The 15,377-nt window shown below is 52.8% G+C and overlaps 5 protein-coding genes across 5 annotated transcripts; 3 read left to right on the top strand and 2 right to left on the bottom strand.

Moving 5' to 3' along the window:
* Window positions 1-1,178: 1,178 nt before the first annotated feature.
* Window positions 1,179-6,368, top strand: AKAW2_41217A (kinesin family protein; the record flags this gene model as incomplete). The annotated part of the gene is made up of 4 exons (XM_041689631.1): window positions 1,179-1,428; window positions 1,488-1,663; window positions 1,720-5,769; window positions 5,823-6,368. 4 exons carry the CDS (start codon window positions 1,179-1,181, stop codon window positions 6,366-6,368), a joined length of 5,022 nt encoding a protein of 1,673 aa, XP_041543297.1.
* An 859-nt stretch (window positions 6,369-7,227) lies between these two features.
* Window positions 7,228-8,745, top strand: ALG2 (GDP-Man:Man(1)GlcNAc(2)-PP-dolichol alpha-1,3-mannosyltransferase; the record flags this gene model as incomplete). The annotated part of the gene is made up of 2 exons (XM_041689630.1): window positions 7,228-8,047; window positions 8,138-8,745. The coding sequence occupies 2 exons, from the start codon at window positions 7,228-7,230 to the stop codon at window positions 8,743-8,745; spliced, it is 1,428 nt and encodes a 475-aa protein (XP_041543296.1).
* Window positions 8,746-8,961: 216 nt separating this feature from the next.
* Window positions 8,962-10,919, top strand: AKAW2_41215A (uncharacterized protein; the record flags this gene model as incomplete). The annotated part of the gene is made up of 2 exons (XM_041689629.1): window positions 8,962-10,740; window positions 10,809-10,919. 2 exons carry the CDS (start codon window positions 8,962-8,964, stop codon window positions 10,917-10,919), a joined length of 1,890 nt encoding a protein of 629 aa, XP_041543295.1.
* Window positions 10,920-11,866: 947 nt separating this feature from the next.
* Window positions 11,867-13,308, bottom strand: AKAW2_41214S (oleate hydratase; the record flags this gene model as incomplete). The annotated part of the gene is made up of 2 exons (XM_041689628.1): window positions 11,867-12,932; window positions 12,983-13,308. 2 exons carry the CDS (start codon window positions 13,306-13,308, stop codon window positions 11,867-11,869), a joined length of 1,392 nt encoding a protein of 463 aa, XP_041543294.1.
* Window positions 13,309-13,812: 504 nt separating this feature from the next.
* On the bottom strand, window positions 13,813-15,263 carry AKAW2_41213S (uncharacterized protein; the record flags this gene model as incomplete). Its single annotated transcript, XM_041689627.1, has 3 exons — window positions 13,813-14,254; window positions 14,323-14,909; window positions 14,976-15,263. The coding sequence occupies 3 exons, from the start codon at window positions 15,261-15,263 to the stop codon at window positions 13,813-13,815; spliced, it is 1,317 nt and encodes a 438-aa protein (XP_041543293.1).
* Window positions 15,264-15,377: the final 114 nt, after the last annotated feature.

The following is a 15,377-nucleotide window of genomic DNA, read 5'->3' as shown; positions in this document are numbered from 1 at the left end:
CAGCTCAACATAGTAAAGCGGCCGACTTGGGCCAACGCCCCAGCCCAGCCCCATCCCGGTTCGCTTCAACCTTGATGCCACCAATTAACTTTGCTTGCCGCTCAGGAGTTCTTCCATCTCCTCTCCTCTCTGCGACAGCTTCTCCCGCTTGGGTGTCTTTTTATCTTTTCTCGGATTTCTAGTCGGGGTGTGTAGAAATACCTTTCTATCTGGCTGGTACTGCCTAGACCCGGGGAACTCTTCCTGTCCATTCCCTGTCACTCCCTTTCTGCCATTCTTGCCTTAAGCCCCTCTGCGGTGACCGCCAGTGGTGTGCAGCTTCGCTCTCTCTCTCTTCTCTTTCTCAGTTGGTCTCTCTGTCAGTGTCCAACTGTTTGCTCCCTCCCTTTGTTCGCACTGTGGCCGGGACACTCTCCTGTAATTGTCCCCTTTCCCCTTACCTTGGATTCACTTGTTCCGGTCCATCTCCCGCCTTTCCGGTCACCCTTCTAACCAGCTTTCACTGCTTCGATAGGAACCTTCCCGCTTTTTTATTGTACCTGCAGGTTAGAGACCGCTTGACGTCGCAGAGTGCCGCAGGCCGCCATCTCACGCGACGGAACCGCCCACATAAATCATAATCCTAATAAAAGGACACCAAGAGTGAACATTCGCACTTCTGGCGCACCGATTCGCGACTGATGACTCCCGCCTCTATTTCATGACCAATCACCACATTTCTGTCCACCATTCGCCGATCTATCTCTGCCCAACCTGTTCCTCCCCCCCCTCTTCCTGGCCTGCAACCGTATAAAGGGCCATGACGGGCTCTCAGCCTGAGTCGCCAGCGGATGCGCCCCAGCGTCCTTTCAGCGGCATCATGCGGACCCCCCGGAGCACAAGTCGTTTGAGTATGAGCAGTAGACATGGTGGAGGCAGTCGAGCTTCGGATGAGGATGGGAAAACTGCGGTCAAAGTCGGTGCGTTATTTCCTTCAATGCCGTGCGCCCGTTGGGACTGAGCCGGTTCAGATGCGGTATTGCGGATACCGCTCGCCTCGGCGCCTCCAACGCCCCACGTGCGCGGCTTCATGATTATAGCTCTGCATACTGATTACGTTTCTAGCTGTTCGAGTGCGACCGCCCCTGAAGCCAACCGATCCCGGATATGAATTGGTTCCCCAGCGCTTCCAGCGTCCCATGGTCCATGTCACAAATCCCACCAGTGTTGCCATCGATGTTCCTCAGGGCCGAAAGTTGTTTGTTTTTGACCGGGTGTTCGCTGAGACGGTCGATCAGGATGGTGTCTGGGACTATCTCAGCGATAGCGTCGGCTCTTTCCTACAGGGCTACAACGTTTCGATCCTGGCCTATGGCCAGTCCGGCGCGGGAAAGTCCTACACCATGGGAACTTCGGGCCCCAGTGAACAAAGTGACCCGAAATCGATGGGTTCGTTCTGCTCCCCGGAGAAGCGCGCGATATGCGGCGCATTCGGCTGACGAAAATAGGAATCATTCCTCGGGCTGCTCAGCTTCTCTTCGAAAAATTAGAGGGCCCTGCCAAACCCAATCGCAACAGCGGCACAGGCCTCCGTACTCCGTCCCGCTATTCTGTCGGCTCCGCCTCCAGCTTTGGGAAGGCTAGCGTTGAGAAGAACTGGCAGCTGAAGGCCACCTACGTTGAAGTATGTGACCTCACATCGGATACTGCTTCGCGATTGGAAGATACTAACGGGTGCAGATCTACAACGAACAATTGCGAGATCTCCTTGTGCCCGAATCAACACATCAGGGCGAGCGGGGCACAGTCACCATCCGCGAGGACGCAAAAGGACGTATTGTACTCACCGGTCTTCATCAGGTGAACATCAATTCATACGAAGATCTGATGGGTGCGCTTAGCTTCGGTTCTTCCATCCGACAGACCGACTCTACCGCCATCAACGCCAAGTCTTCCCGATCACACGCAGTGTTCAGTTTAAATCTTGTTCAGCGAAAGGCATCCAACGGTGTCATGTCCCCGACACCCAAGGAAAAGCGCATGTCGATGCCAGTGGAGATGATGTCTGGGTCCGATGCCTCCGTCATGGTGGATAGCAAGCTTCATTTCGTGGATTTAGCAGGAAGTGAGAGGTTGAAGAACACTGGAGCCTCTGGTGAACGGGCGAAGGAGGGTATCTCGATCAATGCGGGTCTTGCTGCTCTGGGCAAGGTCATTTCGCAGCTCTCCTCTCGCCAAGCAGGCGCTCACGTCTCCTATCGTGACTCGAAGCTCACACGTCTGCTTCAGGACTCCCTGGGTGGTAACGCTTATACATACATGATTGCGTGTGTCAACCCTGCGGAGTTCCATCTCAGCGAAACCGTGAACACGGTTCAGTATGCGCAAAGAGCCAGAGCAATCCAGAGCAAGCCACGCATCCAGCAGATTGCCGACGAAAGCGATAAGCACGCAGTTATCGAACGACTGAAAGCGGAGGTTGCTTTCTTGCGCCAGCAGCTCCGTAATGCGGAAGAGAACGGCCGTCGAAGCGCTGCCCCGCAGGATCGAGCGGAGCGACAGAACGAGCGGGAGGTCGAGCTCCAGAACCAGCTTCTCGATACGCAAGAGAGTTACAACGCTCTCAGCCAGCGTCATGCGAAATTAATATCGGAGATCGCTAGGGACTCCGAACATGCTGGCGAGACAGACCCCAATGATGTGGTCAGCTTGGTCGGGAAAACTTCTGTTGAGCGTCTGAAGCGATCACAGTCTTTTGCGGAGTCGATCGAGCAGGTCGTTCTGGAGTACGAGAAGACTATTCAGAGCCTTGAGTCGTCTCTTTCTAACACTAGGTCCTCCCTCTCAGTAACGGAGAGCACGCTCCTGGAACGCGAGACGAAGTGCGCATACGTTGAGACCGTCAACTCCCAATTGCAGGCACGGATTCAGAAGCTGCTTGATCGTGAGAACAGCACAGAGACTTATTTGCATGAGTTGGAAGCGCGGCTTGATGGGCAGTCCACTGGCGAAGAGAAGCAAGCGGCTATCGTGGCCGAACTTCGGAAGGAGCTCAGTCGGGCCCGTGAAAGTGAAGCCAACTGCGAAGACTATATTTCCACGCTTGAGGAGCGCTTGGCCGAAGCCGACCAAGATATGGAGCTCATGCAAAGGGAAATGGAGCGCCTGGAGCATGTTATTGAGCGCCAGCGCAGCCTGGGCAAACTGGATAACCTTTTGTATGAACTTGACCATGTCCAGCAGAACGGCAACCAGAAGGATCTGTCCGAGGACGAGCTTGAGACTCATACTCCAGTTCCCGTCAAGGGCGCCTACAAGCCTCGCACTCGAGCAACGTCCCTTTCCCTTGATGTCCTGACCGAGGCAGTGGAGACCGCCATACCCGAATCAGACGAAGGCTTGACAGAGCCTACCCCAGAAGCCGTGCGCGAAGCTTCCGTTGAAACTGAGGCGACTGTTGAGACAGACGAGACCAACTTGAAGGTCCTAGAATCGGCTACTGACCGCCTGGAGGCCCAGGAGAACGGTGCCCGTGCGAGTCGAGCCTCTACTCCCACCCAAACCAAAGTGGTTGCGGACAAGCTGGAGACAGTCACCCAGGAGTTGTTTGACTTGCGTATGCAGCACGAGTCTACTGTGAGTGAGTACGAGACGCTGGAGGCGAAGTATGCGGAAGCAATGAAAGCCCTGGCGGAGTTCCAACGGGACGCCGCCGACGAAGCTCGCCATCCCGACGAAAAGGTTCAAGAACTTCTCTCCACTAATGTTGAATCTCGCCCGGTGTCTTTTTTAGAGGAAGGCAAGGCCCCCGGCTCGAACGATGGAAAACAACCATCGTCCTCGCCATCACTCTCTTCGGAGTTATCCTTGGCCGGGGAGCCTGCTTCTTCGCACGAGCAATCTACCTTGAGTAATGGTGAAGTCCCACAGGAAAACCACGTCGACACTCGAGAGATAGATGAAGCGAAAGCCCAAGAAGTGGAGCAGATGCGTCGCTTGCTCGTGGAGCATCAGGAGGGTGTTTCGATTATGACGCAGAAGTATGCCCAGTTGCAGTCGGAGCATGAAGGAACCCTCAGCCTCATTGAAACGCTGAAGGCCGAACTGCAGCGAAAGAATTCTTCACCGCCGACCACGCCAGGCTTCAAGTCCCCTGTAATTCGGAGAAAGACAAGCCAGAGTCTGATTGGTACTGTCGATCGGGCTCACCGCTCCCTTGCCGCCTTGCGTAACATTGCAGTTGAGGAATTCGAGGCCCGCCCTGATACGATGCAGAACTTCGAAGTCCACCTCGACTCGGCTATGCACGAACTACACAATCGCATGGAACGTATCCAGGCGCTGGAGGCCGAAAACCAGAGCGTCAAGAAGGAAATGGAGACCAAATCAACCATCATCTCCGGGCTCACTCGTGAGAGGTCGAGCTTGCAGGGAGGCGGCGGGTCCTCGGTCGACATGGGCCTCGTCAATCAACTGCGTGATCAAGTGGTGCAGCAAGAGAATCTCATCAACGAGATGAAAGAATCACACGACACCAGGGAGAAGCAGCTTCTCGCCGAGATCGAAGAGTTGAAGAGCCTCCTGAAGACGCAGGAAGAAGCCGCTAAAGCCCAGGATGTGTGCGCTGAAGAGCAAGATAGGAAGATCTCTTCTCTCGAAGGTGAAGTCACGGAATTGAAGAGCAAACACCAGAACGCTGTTGAATCGTTGCAATCTTCCGAACAGGAATTGAGCGCGACACTGGCAGAGCTCGACAAGGCTTTAGCGTCCATCGACGCGATGCGTTCCGAACAGGCGGCCGCCGGTGAAGCATCTGCCTCGAAGGATGCTGCCGCTAGAGAATTGGAGTCCGAGAGGGAGCAACAAGAAGAACTCGTTGCAAAATTGAAGCATGTCATTGATGAACACAAGGCCACCACTGATGCCCACCTTGAGAAGATCGCCTCCCTCGAAAAGTCTCACAGCGAAGCCCAGCTGCAGCTGTCAGAACTCCGGACAGCAAAGGACAACGATAGCAGCGAGGTCCAAGTACATCAGTCTCGTGTGTCAGAGCTGGAGAAGGAGATTGACTCCCACAAGTCACTTGCTGACTCGTACAAGAGGGAACTGGAGTCCCTACAAGAGTCCCACAAGCAGGAGGTGACGGAACTTGAAGCTCGGGCTACAGCGGCCGCGCAGGTTGACTATGAGTCGCGTTTCGCCACGATGAGCGCCGAGCATGAGGAGACGATGAAGACCCTGAAGTCTGAGATCCTAGAGTCGCGGGAAGAGTTGACGAAATTGCTCAATATGGTTTCGAAACTCCTCAACGCTGATGTTACCGCAGAGACCATGGCGGAGCAAATTCAGGAGATCATGGCTCAGAAGCAGCACTTCTCCGACAAGTACGCTGAGATGCTGGATACCAACGAGGATCTGCGTAAGCAACTTGAGACTAAGGGATCTGATGATGGCCGGCTGGAGGAGCTCATGCAGAGCAACTCCACGAAGGAAGCGAAGGTCAACGAGCTGGCTCTTCTGGTCGCCACCCTCGAGGATACTCTGCGCCAGAAGGAAGAGCAGGTCAAGAAGAAGGAGGCGATCATTGCCGAAGTCAAGGCCGAAAAGGAGAAGAGTGTCCGCTTGGTGGAGGAGCTGGAGGAACAGATCACCAATAGCTTCGACCAGCACCACAACCGTCTCTCCGTCATTCAACAGGAGCGTGACCAGGCTTTGGAAGATGCCAAGGTGAAGATTGCAGCCTATGAGAAAGATATTGAGACATACCGCGTACGGATCGAGCAGCTTGAGGTAAGTCTTAGGATATCGAGAACTACATATGGCAATGACTAACGTTCATCTAGCTCCAAATCAAGAACCAAGACAGCTCTCACGACCGCAGCAGCTCGATCACGTCCAATCTCCGCAAGAGCTCATCTGCAACCTCTCTCCCTTCGCCGCCTCCCGCCATTCCCCTGCCTCCTTTACCGAACATTGCCTCGGCCACAAACGGCACTGGCAGTATCTCTCCCCCCAGCTCCCGTCATACTAGCAAGGAGCTGGTGAACCCACAGATCGTCGATGATCAGGAGGCTCGCATTCGCACCATTGAGAAGCACCTGAACGCCGAGAAGCAGCTCACCGCCACCTTGGAAGAAGCTCTGGGCGACCTTGAAGCGCAAAGCAACAAGGTCAAGTCGGATTGCGACGCTTGGAAGAAGAAGGCTCGGGAGCTGGAAGAAGAACTGACCACGCTCCGCAAGGAGCGCGCCTCCCAGCGCCTCTCACTGCAGGCCGTCGAGGAGGAACGCAACGCTCGCCGGGAGGCCGAAGCCGCCCGGGCGCAGCTCGAGGAGCGGATGAATGCGCTCAACAAGAAGAAAAAGAAGAGCACTCTCAACTGCTTCTAGATTTGATCGATCTACATTAGCGGATATCATTTGCTCTGCTTTCCCTTGCCTTGTCCTGCCCGCCTTTGTTTTTCACGTCCCTTTTGGCGCCACGATGTTCAGTCTTCTCTGTATTATGAACTAACTCAACGTCGATTCCCCCTTCTTCGCCTCGTTGATACCTCCCTTATTTTTCTTCTGTGTATTTTCCTTTTACGGCTTTTCTTCTTATTCGTGCACCTGACTGACCCCCCTTCACTTCTGCTTCGCCTATTTTGATGAATCCTGACTTTATGACTTATAAGTATGGCCCGTGATTGTACATTTTCCGACTACCCTGACCATACATTGATACATGTGTTCTTTGAGAATGTTTTGATTCCCAGTTGTCCAGCATGCGCAGCTAGAATAGCAGCTTCTGCTTTTCTTTCTTCTAGTTAGAATTGTCATCGGTATGAAGTTGATAGTTACCGGGACGTACGTAGATTGATCTGCCTGATGTCGGTTTCCTCATTCTTCATTCATAAGTTAAGATGGTGACTCGAATTAGAACAATTTAAAACTCAAAGTGATAGATATAGTTACAAAATAGCGTGATACAAAAATCCCAGTATGTACCTTGCTCAATATTATAGCGATCTAAATATACACCCCGTCTCCGAACGGCGATAAGAGAGATAGATCATCACATGACGCAATCTCCCAATCGGCCGCGTGTCTCTTTCCACCTCTGCAACTAAATTAAATCAACTACAAAAACCACCAGCTACGAACCACCCCAAATCCCAATCCGCAATGCCAATGTCCACTTAAAATAGTCCCCTCGACTCAATTACTCTCTCACCACAAAACACCCACCGGGAAAAGAAAGGAAACAACAATGCCCCCCGCCAAAATCACCATCATCCACCCCGACCTGGGCATCGGCGGCGCAGAACGTCTAATCATTGACGTGGCACTAGCACTACAATCGCGCGGCCACCCTGTTACAATCTACACCTCGCACCGGGATAAATCGCATTGTTTTGAGGAGGCGCGCGATGGGACGCTTGATGTGCAGGTGCGCGGGAATACGATCTTCCCGGCGCATGTGGGCGGACGGTTGTTTGTGCTTATGGCTATATTGAGACAGTTGCATTTGACGTGGGAGTTGTTGGTTGGGGAGGGTGCTACAAGTGGGGATAATGGAGAGGGTGAGGAAGAGGTGTTTATTGTGGATCAGATGCCGGCCTGTGTGCCGTTTTTGAAGGTGTTTGGGGGGAAGAAGAATAGCAGGAAGAAGCAGAGGATTTTGTTCTATTGCCATTTTCCGGATCAGTTGCTTGCGAGGAGGGATGAAGGGGGTTCGGTGTTGCAGGTGCTTAAGGGGTTGTATCGCGTGCCGTTTGATTGGTTTGAGGGGTGGGCTGTGAGTGCGTCGGATAAGGTGGTTGCGAACTCGAGGTTTACGAGGGGAGTGGTTAGTGGGGTGTTTGGCAGGGAGAAGGTTGGGGAGTTGAGTGTTGTTTATCCGTGTGTTGATACTAAGGCTGGGGATGGGGGTGAGGGGGTGGTGAAGGACGGGGAGCAGTTGTGGGGTGGGAAGAAGATCTTGCTTAGTGTTAATCGGTTCGAGAGGAAGAAGGACCTGGCGCTGGCGATTCGTGCCTATCATGGTCTTGGGGCGGAGAAGAGGAAGGGGACGAGGTTGGTTGTTGCTGGTGAGTATTGCCCTTTTCTGACTGACGGTTGAGGATGCGCTCGTTTGCTGGTTGAGAGGAGTGCGCTAATTGGTTGTGTGCGTGGTGCAGGTGGTTACGACAATCGCGTCCAGGAGAACGTGCAGTATCATCGAGAGCTGGATGAGTTGGCGACAGGATTGGGCTTGCAGACGGCGACATCTAAGACGGTTATTTCGGCGCTTTCGATCCCCGATTCTATCGATGTCCTGTTCCTGTTGTCCGTGCCGACGGCGTTCCGTGATACCCTTTTGCTGCAGGCGAAGTTGCTCCTGTATACGCCGATCAACGAACACTTCGGGATTGTGCCGGTGGAGGCGATGCGGGCTGGCGTGCCGGTGCTTGCCTCGAATACTGGAGGGCCGTTGGAGACCATTGTGGAGGGCGAAACGGGCTGGCTCCGTGACGCCAAGGTGGATGCCGATTGGACTGCGGTGATGGACAAGGTGCTCTATGGCATGAAGCAGGAGGAGCTGGACAGGATGTCTGTGGCTGCGAAGGAGCGAGTCGAGAAGGAATTCTCACTGACGGCTATGGGCGAGAAACTCGAGCAGGAAATCGAGGAGATGCTCGGCCAGGAGCAGCGGCCGTTCCATGGCTTCCAACAGGTTCTTGCCCTACTTGCATTGGTGGGAGTGGTGCTTGCCCTCGTTGCTGCATTTCTGGTGAAGCTGCTTTGATTGTTTGTCAGAATAATACCCTTAACTTGCGTGTACAATATTCAATTCGATGCTCAGTTCATCCATTTGGATATCCAGTAGATATTGAATGGCTTCACGTGACCCCGCGCCACCGACGTGTTCCCCGCGACACGTGCCGTCATCTCCAACTCGCCGATTGTTCTTCATCCCCGCCGTTGTCATCACCAGGTTGGGCTTTTTGGTGTTTTGGGCAAGATGCCAGAGGTCATCGACCTCCTCTCCTCCACCCCTCCGCCCCCGATAGAAAGACGCGAGCAGCTGTCTATCCGCAGGGCTCATTCACATCCGCCTGTGGTGCCCGCCTCGGACTCCATCTTCTCCGACGAGATCGATCTCTCCGCATTTACCTACGATAACCCGATTGAGCAGCCCGCTAAACGACGACGCTTGAGCCATGAGATTACACCCGCTAAAGAAGTACCGCTGCCACCAGCAAAGAATTCGCTCTTCCTTTTCTCCGATGACGACATAATCTTATCCTCGGACGGTCCCGCCCCTGCGAAACCTCCGGCCTGGAATGGAGAATCCGACCCGATCGTTTTTACCTCGTCGGCGCCTGAAACAAGACACAATCTACCAGTCAGACCAGCCATATCATCGCGTGATATCAACCCTATTACGATTGACGATGAAGATGACAATATTTCCAACGTCACCCGGAACAACCGACTACGGAGGGAGGAAATCCAAGTGTCCAGCGACCAACTTGATTTCCCAGACGTCGACGATTTACTTGATGTAGCTCAGCGAGTGGAAGCAAATGCATTTTCAAGCCGGACAGCGAATCTGCTAGCAACCCTGGAAGACCGTTCTCGCGGCAGCAATGACGACTCGGTATCACGATCGACGAGGGGCCGCAAGCAGCAGGATCAGAGCGATGACATAGAGGTCGAAGAGATGCCACCACCGCGGAGGCCCCAGCGCAAAACCACCAAGGTTACAAACGAGGAGAAGGAGGCTAAAGCCAGAGAGCGCGAGGTGGCCAAGGCGCAAAGAGAGCGAGATAAACAACTCGAAAAGGAGCGCAAACAGAAAGCCAAGGAGGATAAAGCCCGCGAAAAGCAACTGGCAGCGGACATTGCTGAGGTCAACAAACTCAAGGTGGACAAGAAGGATTCCACGCATGAGATGCTAATTGACCTCGCCTCTACATTTACCGACACAAGTCTCGGAAACCAAACATCAGAGCTCATGCGTCTTCTCAAAGTCGATCTCACATTCTTCCCCAGTGCCATCCCAAATATCGTCAAGTGGCGTCGCAAGGTCCGAGCTACATATAATGACTCTCTTGGACACTGGGAACCGTGCGCGCTTCACATCCGTGAGGAAGAGGAGCATGTGTTGTGCTTAATAGCGGCCCAGGACTTTATCGATATGATCGTGCCTCCTCCAACCTCCGAACCAAGAAACGCTGTCAGCGACCACGTTCAACGCTTGAAATCTGCCTACCCAAAGTCTCGGCCGATCTATTTGATTGAAGGTCTAACGAGTCTGATGCGGAAGAATAACAATGCGCAAAACAGAGCCTACCAAGCTGCTGTGCGACGACAATTTGAAGACACCTCTGCTCGTCCGTCAGGTCGGAGGAAACAACAGCAACCCGAAACTATCACACCTATAGACAGCGATACGGTCGAAGACGCTCTGCTCGATCTGCAGGTGACCCACTCGTGCCTAATCCATCACACAAGCTCCCCCGCAGAATCCGCAGAATGGATCAAGAATTTCACCGAGTATATTTCCACTGTGCCTTATCGCCGTGAGCGGATGGACCTAAATGACTCCGCATTCTGTATGGATGTGGGACAAGTCAAGCCCGGCGAGAACCGGTCCGACGCATTTGTCAAGATGCTCCAGGAGGTGAACCGAGTCACGGCATCAATGGCATATGGCATTGCGACACAATACCCAAGTGCGATGGATTTGGTGAATGCGATGAGGAAACACGGACCGGGATTGCTTGAAGATGTCAAGGTATGATCATCCTGTTCTCACCTTATTCGGTTACCTCTTCAAGTACATACTGACGGTTATACCTTCAGAAATCAGCAAACAAAAATGGCGCCCTCACCGACTCGCGCATCGGACCGGCCGTGAGTAGACGATTGTATAAAGTATTCATGGGAATGGATCCGACGTCGACCGACATATGAGCACATCTCTTGATCGGCGAACATTGTCCGTCTCTTTTATTGGAGTTATACTTGCAGCGGTATTGGAGCATATATTCTGGGTTTCGTTATTGGCACGATAGATACGACTTCTACTGGTATACTCACAACCACCTTTCATTAACACGAATCGGCATTATATTGCCCGCAACATCATTATTGGTATCGGTTTATCTTGGTATTCATATCTATTCGGCTTTTGTATCACGAGCCTGGAAGGAAATTTGTATAGAGGTTGCTACCCTTACCAAATAGATATTGAAACATAACTTCCCATTCAACAGCGTCTGGTTCGTGTCCAATATAGGTGCATCCCTAGAAAACTGAGTCAGAAGGATGAAATCCTGCCATCAGGCTACTTCTCATCCTTCAGCGTTAAGCATCACGCTATGGTACGGATCGACAGTAGATGCCAGTGATCTCTGGACACGTACCTTCCTCATCCCACCCTTGAACCTAAACCAACCTGTAACTGCATCACTCGAGAAAAAGGAAAAGCAAGCCTACGCAGGGTGTGACACAGAACAACCACTCCTACTGGCTACTAAACCCCTCACTATGAACAATAGCTTCAAACCGCACAATCTAAATTGATTGATAACAAAGGCTAATTTAACACGTCATAAACAAAGAACAGGCTAACTTTGAACATGCTGTACAGTAATTGTGATAGTGCTTTTATCTGGTTCAGGCTGACATTAAAATATCAGGGTTTGAGTTTGATTCGCCCTGATATATCACCCCCCCCCGGTGATGAGATTGTTGAGTTTAGGGGAAGGAGGTCCTGGTAAACTGAATGAAGACAAGAGACTGTAGTTTCAACGCATGACAAAACGGTATAAAATCCGTGTGTATCATAAATCAAGGCTCATTTGCGAAGTGTTGAAACAAGTAAGAACCAGCGAGAAGTATGTCAGTTAGTAGGCAATCTACAAAGCCCGCAGACTGATCGCGGAACTTCGCTTGGATACTGTCTTGTGCGTTTCCAGCCCCATTAGCTGGCGTACCGCCGTCTGTGCTGACCGCACACTGTAATCCATCGTCACGGCCACCTCTCCCGGGATGTCCACGAATTGGCCAATGAGTCCGAGATTGTCGATCCCCGGGGGTATCACTTGTGGTCGATCGCCGCGCAAGCGGGGCAACAGTGTTGCCGCTGCTCGGGGAACCACGCAGGGTAGGGTAATCGAGTGGTCTAGGATCCCCTGCACTGGGAAATTCAGTTGTTTTAATATCTCTTCCATGATTTCTTGTCCCGAGCATTCGAGCATGGGTTTCTTGACGTAGTCGCCCTCCCGCTCGGGGTACATTGCGTAGCCCCAGAGCACCTGCATGTGCGCAGGTTGATCGGGGAATAGAGGCTGCTGGGGGAGATTGATGCTGAGGAGCCAGGGAGTGTCTTTGAGGGTGACGAAAGTGCCGCTTCCTGCTTTGTCGCCGGTGAGGGCGGTAAAACGGTTGAAGAACTCGGGGGAGGAAAAGGTGACGGTGAAGGATTCGAGGCGGGACTCTCCCATGCGTGTGCAGAAGTTGTATGCATTCCCGAAAATAGGGTTTTTAGTGGACAGCTCTAGCCACAGAAGCCAGTTCTCGTCTAAGTCTTTCTCGATCTCCATTAGTTCCAGGGATGGTGGGGACGTATTGGTGCCCGTTGTGGAGCCGGACATAACCGAGCCTAGTGACACCAACACGATGTCCCGCGGCCCTAGGTTTATCGTCTGCTCGGGCTCATTTTCATGTATGGCTTTGATGGCTGATACCCGGTGCGGGTCGCTGCTTGAAGGGGTGGTGATGATATCAGTGACTGTCGTGTGGAAGCGGAAGTCTACGCCCCGGGACCGCAGAAATTGAGCGACCGGTGCGACGATAGACTCGTGCCGGTTGAAACGGCCACCATCTAGCTTCCGGCGACGGTGGATCTCGTGGATGCTGTGCATGTAGTGTTGAAGATAGCGCCGGAACTCGGCTGCACTATGGACAGGCTTTATACCAAAGCTAGGAGGTTGTTAGGTATGGCAAATACATGATACAAAGGTACGACTCACGTCGTGGAAAGTAGCATCCAGTAGCAGCTTTTGAAGAAGCTTTTGCTGAAATGGTCACAGATGCGCGAGCGGCCCAGGGACTTGTCCGATTTTGAAACCAGCATGAACAGGTCCACGCGGTCGCGCAGTCCTAAACTCGCTCGTTTGGCGTCAATGCGTTCAAGACTATGTTTGTGACGGGTGAGGAAGCGAGTATGAGGATGATCTTTGATGGCTTCGGTGGCCCAGAACTCGTCAAGGTCTTCTAGGACAGACTGGTTTGACTTTGTCCTAGAGGGAACCAGGGAGAGGAGTTCTTCCATGCAGGCATCGTTGAATGGAGGCATCCCTCCTGCCCGGCAATCATATCCATTGGTGGGGTCGCCCGTACTGATAGTCCCGCCGCCAGCTTGACTGAGGGTTTCAAGGATGTGAACACGAGATGGAGGCACATGCGCTTCTAAACGAGGTGTACAGCTGCAGTCAGAGAAGAAATGCCGGCCCCTAGAATCCACGCATCCATCCCCTCTGGCGACCGGCGCTCAGGCGGAGGAGTTGGCGGTGCCGAAATGGAAGACATGATGGACAATGGTTGTCACTGCTTGAACGAAACAGCCACGAGGACAGCCAACCGGTATATAAAGCGACGCCCACGGCGTTCTGGACTTCACGGGTGTGGCGGGAAGGTTTCTGATGTCAAGGCTCGCCGATATCCTGACACTCTGGGGGAACCATGGTTCGCAACGGTTAGACCCACGCTGACGACACAATGATTTGCTTGCGCAAGATAGGCAGTGTATTCGATCCAGATAATATTCGTTCTAGCAAAGTCATCTTAGGTCGTGTTCATTCTAGAACTGGCCACGAAAATGTAACTTTGACTGGTTACTGTTACTGCCAAAGGGACACTGTCCCCTGTGTTCCTTTTCCAATACATCTACACACTCACCTACGGACTTTCGTCCCTTTCCTTCGAAGTACCTCGGTCCCAAATTGGCTACATCAAAGCCCCCGGGGTAGTAGGTTTCGCCATCATCGCCGGGAAGTGGAAGGCCTAGGGCCCACGTCAACCACGCCGCTGGACCCCAGCGGTTCCAGACGGTGGGTTGCACGTAGTATGGCACTCCTTTCCAAATTCGAACATAATACCGACCCTCCTCATTAGGAGTATCGCTGAAAACCTCTTGTCGGAGAACCATCGGCCGAGGAAGCCCAAAGTATCGCAGAAAATACTTCCGTAGGGCTACTAGCCCCATAAAAATCCTCCGATACCACATGGGTGGCGCCTCGTACCTGATTTATCAGCACATGGTTCTCGGCATAAGCGGTCATAAAGAATGTGTTGTGCAAGAAAATCTCACATCATTGCTTCCCGCAATCTATTGTCCATCACACAGGTGGCGAAGCCGACGGCGACGCCTCTCACCCACTCGGGAAATCCGTAAACAATGACATCCATCGTCTTGTTCGCGACCAGTCTGTTCCGGTGGTCGGGTCTCATGTTCTCTTCTTCATAATGGTCACTCCACTGCCGGAGCTCTTCCAAGAAATGCAGGCCATCTCTGAACCCGCTTTTTCCCGACGGTAACGCATGATAGCTGATATCCAACGCATCTCCCAGGCTTTTCCAGTAAGTTCCAATAGCACACTGTTCCAACTCCGTCATTGCCCTCCACTCGAACCGCTCCACAAAGCGGATGGGTTCTGTGGCAAATAGGCTCAGAGTATAGAGCATGTCAGACTCGAGGATTCTACCGCTGGCACGGTATCCGGAGTGTAGGAATTTGGTTCGGGCAATGGCAGTGCGCGCACGAGAGGAAGTAGGAGGGCATGTCACGAACTGACCGATAAGGGCACCCGTATCTGCATAGCGCTTGAAGGAGGTGGCGGGGTCTGAAAGTTGGGAAGTATGCAGAAGTAGGGAAGAGATGGTCGGGATGCCGTATGTCTGGATGGGAGATTACATGTTATTAGTAGGATTCCATGACGAGGGGAGGTAAGGAGGAACAGTTACCCGAAAGAGTGCAAACTGAAGGGCTTTCACTGCAGTCGTAGGGAACTCGAGTTGCATTATGTTCTTTTGTATGGCCCATGCATCATGGACGGTCATTTGGGACATAGATGCACGGTTTGCATACTGTGGGTAGTCGCGGTAAAGATTGCGCGCGCGCTGCAAGCGAAGAGTGGAGACGAGGAGAAGGTAGGCGAGGAAGGCGAGTATGAGGGTGATGGGAGGCGAGACTGGCAGTTGATGGATTGGAGGTGTGAGAGTGGAAAGGGAAAAGGCGGTTGTAAGGGGCATGATGGTGATGATCTCTTGTGCGGAGACTGGATGCTGGATTTAAAATTCTGGGATGGTTGTATAGATCTATGATGAAGTTGGGACACCCCATGAAGAAGGTTTGTCGGTCTGTGG

The sequence above is a fragment of the Aspergillus luchuensis genome, chromosome 4 (assembly GCF_016861625.1).
Source record: "Aspergillus luchuensis IFO 4308 DNA, chromosome 4, nearly complete sequence".
Lineage (NCBI taxonomy): Eukaryota > Fungi > Ascomycota > Eurotiomycetes > Eurotiales > Aspergillaceae > Aspergillus > Aspergillus luchuensis.
This window is presented reverse-complemented; position numbering and strand designations above follow the sequence as displayed.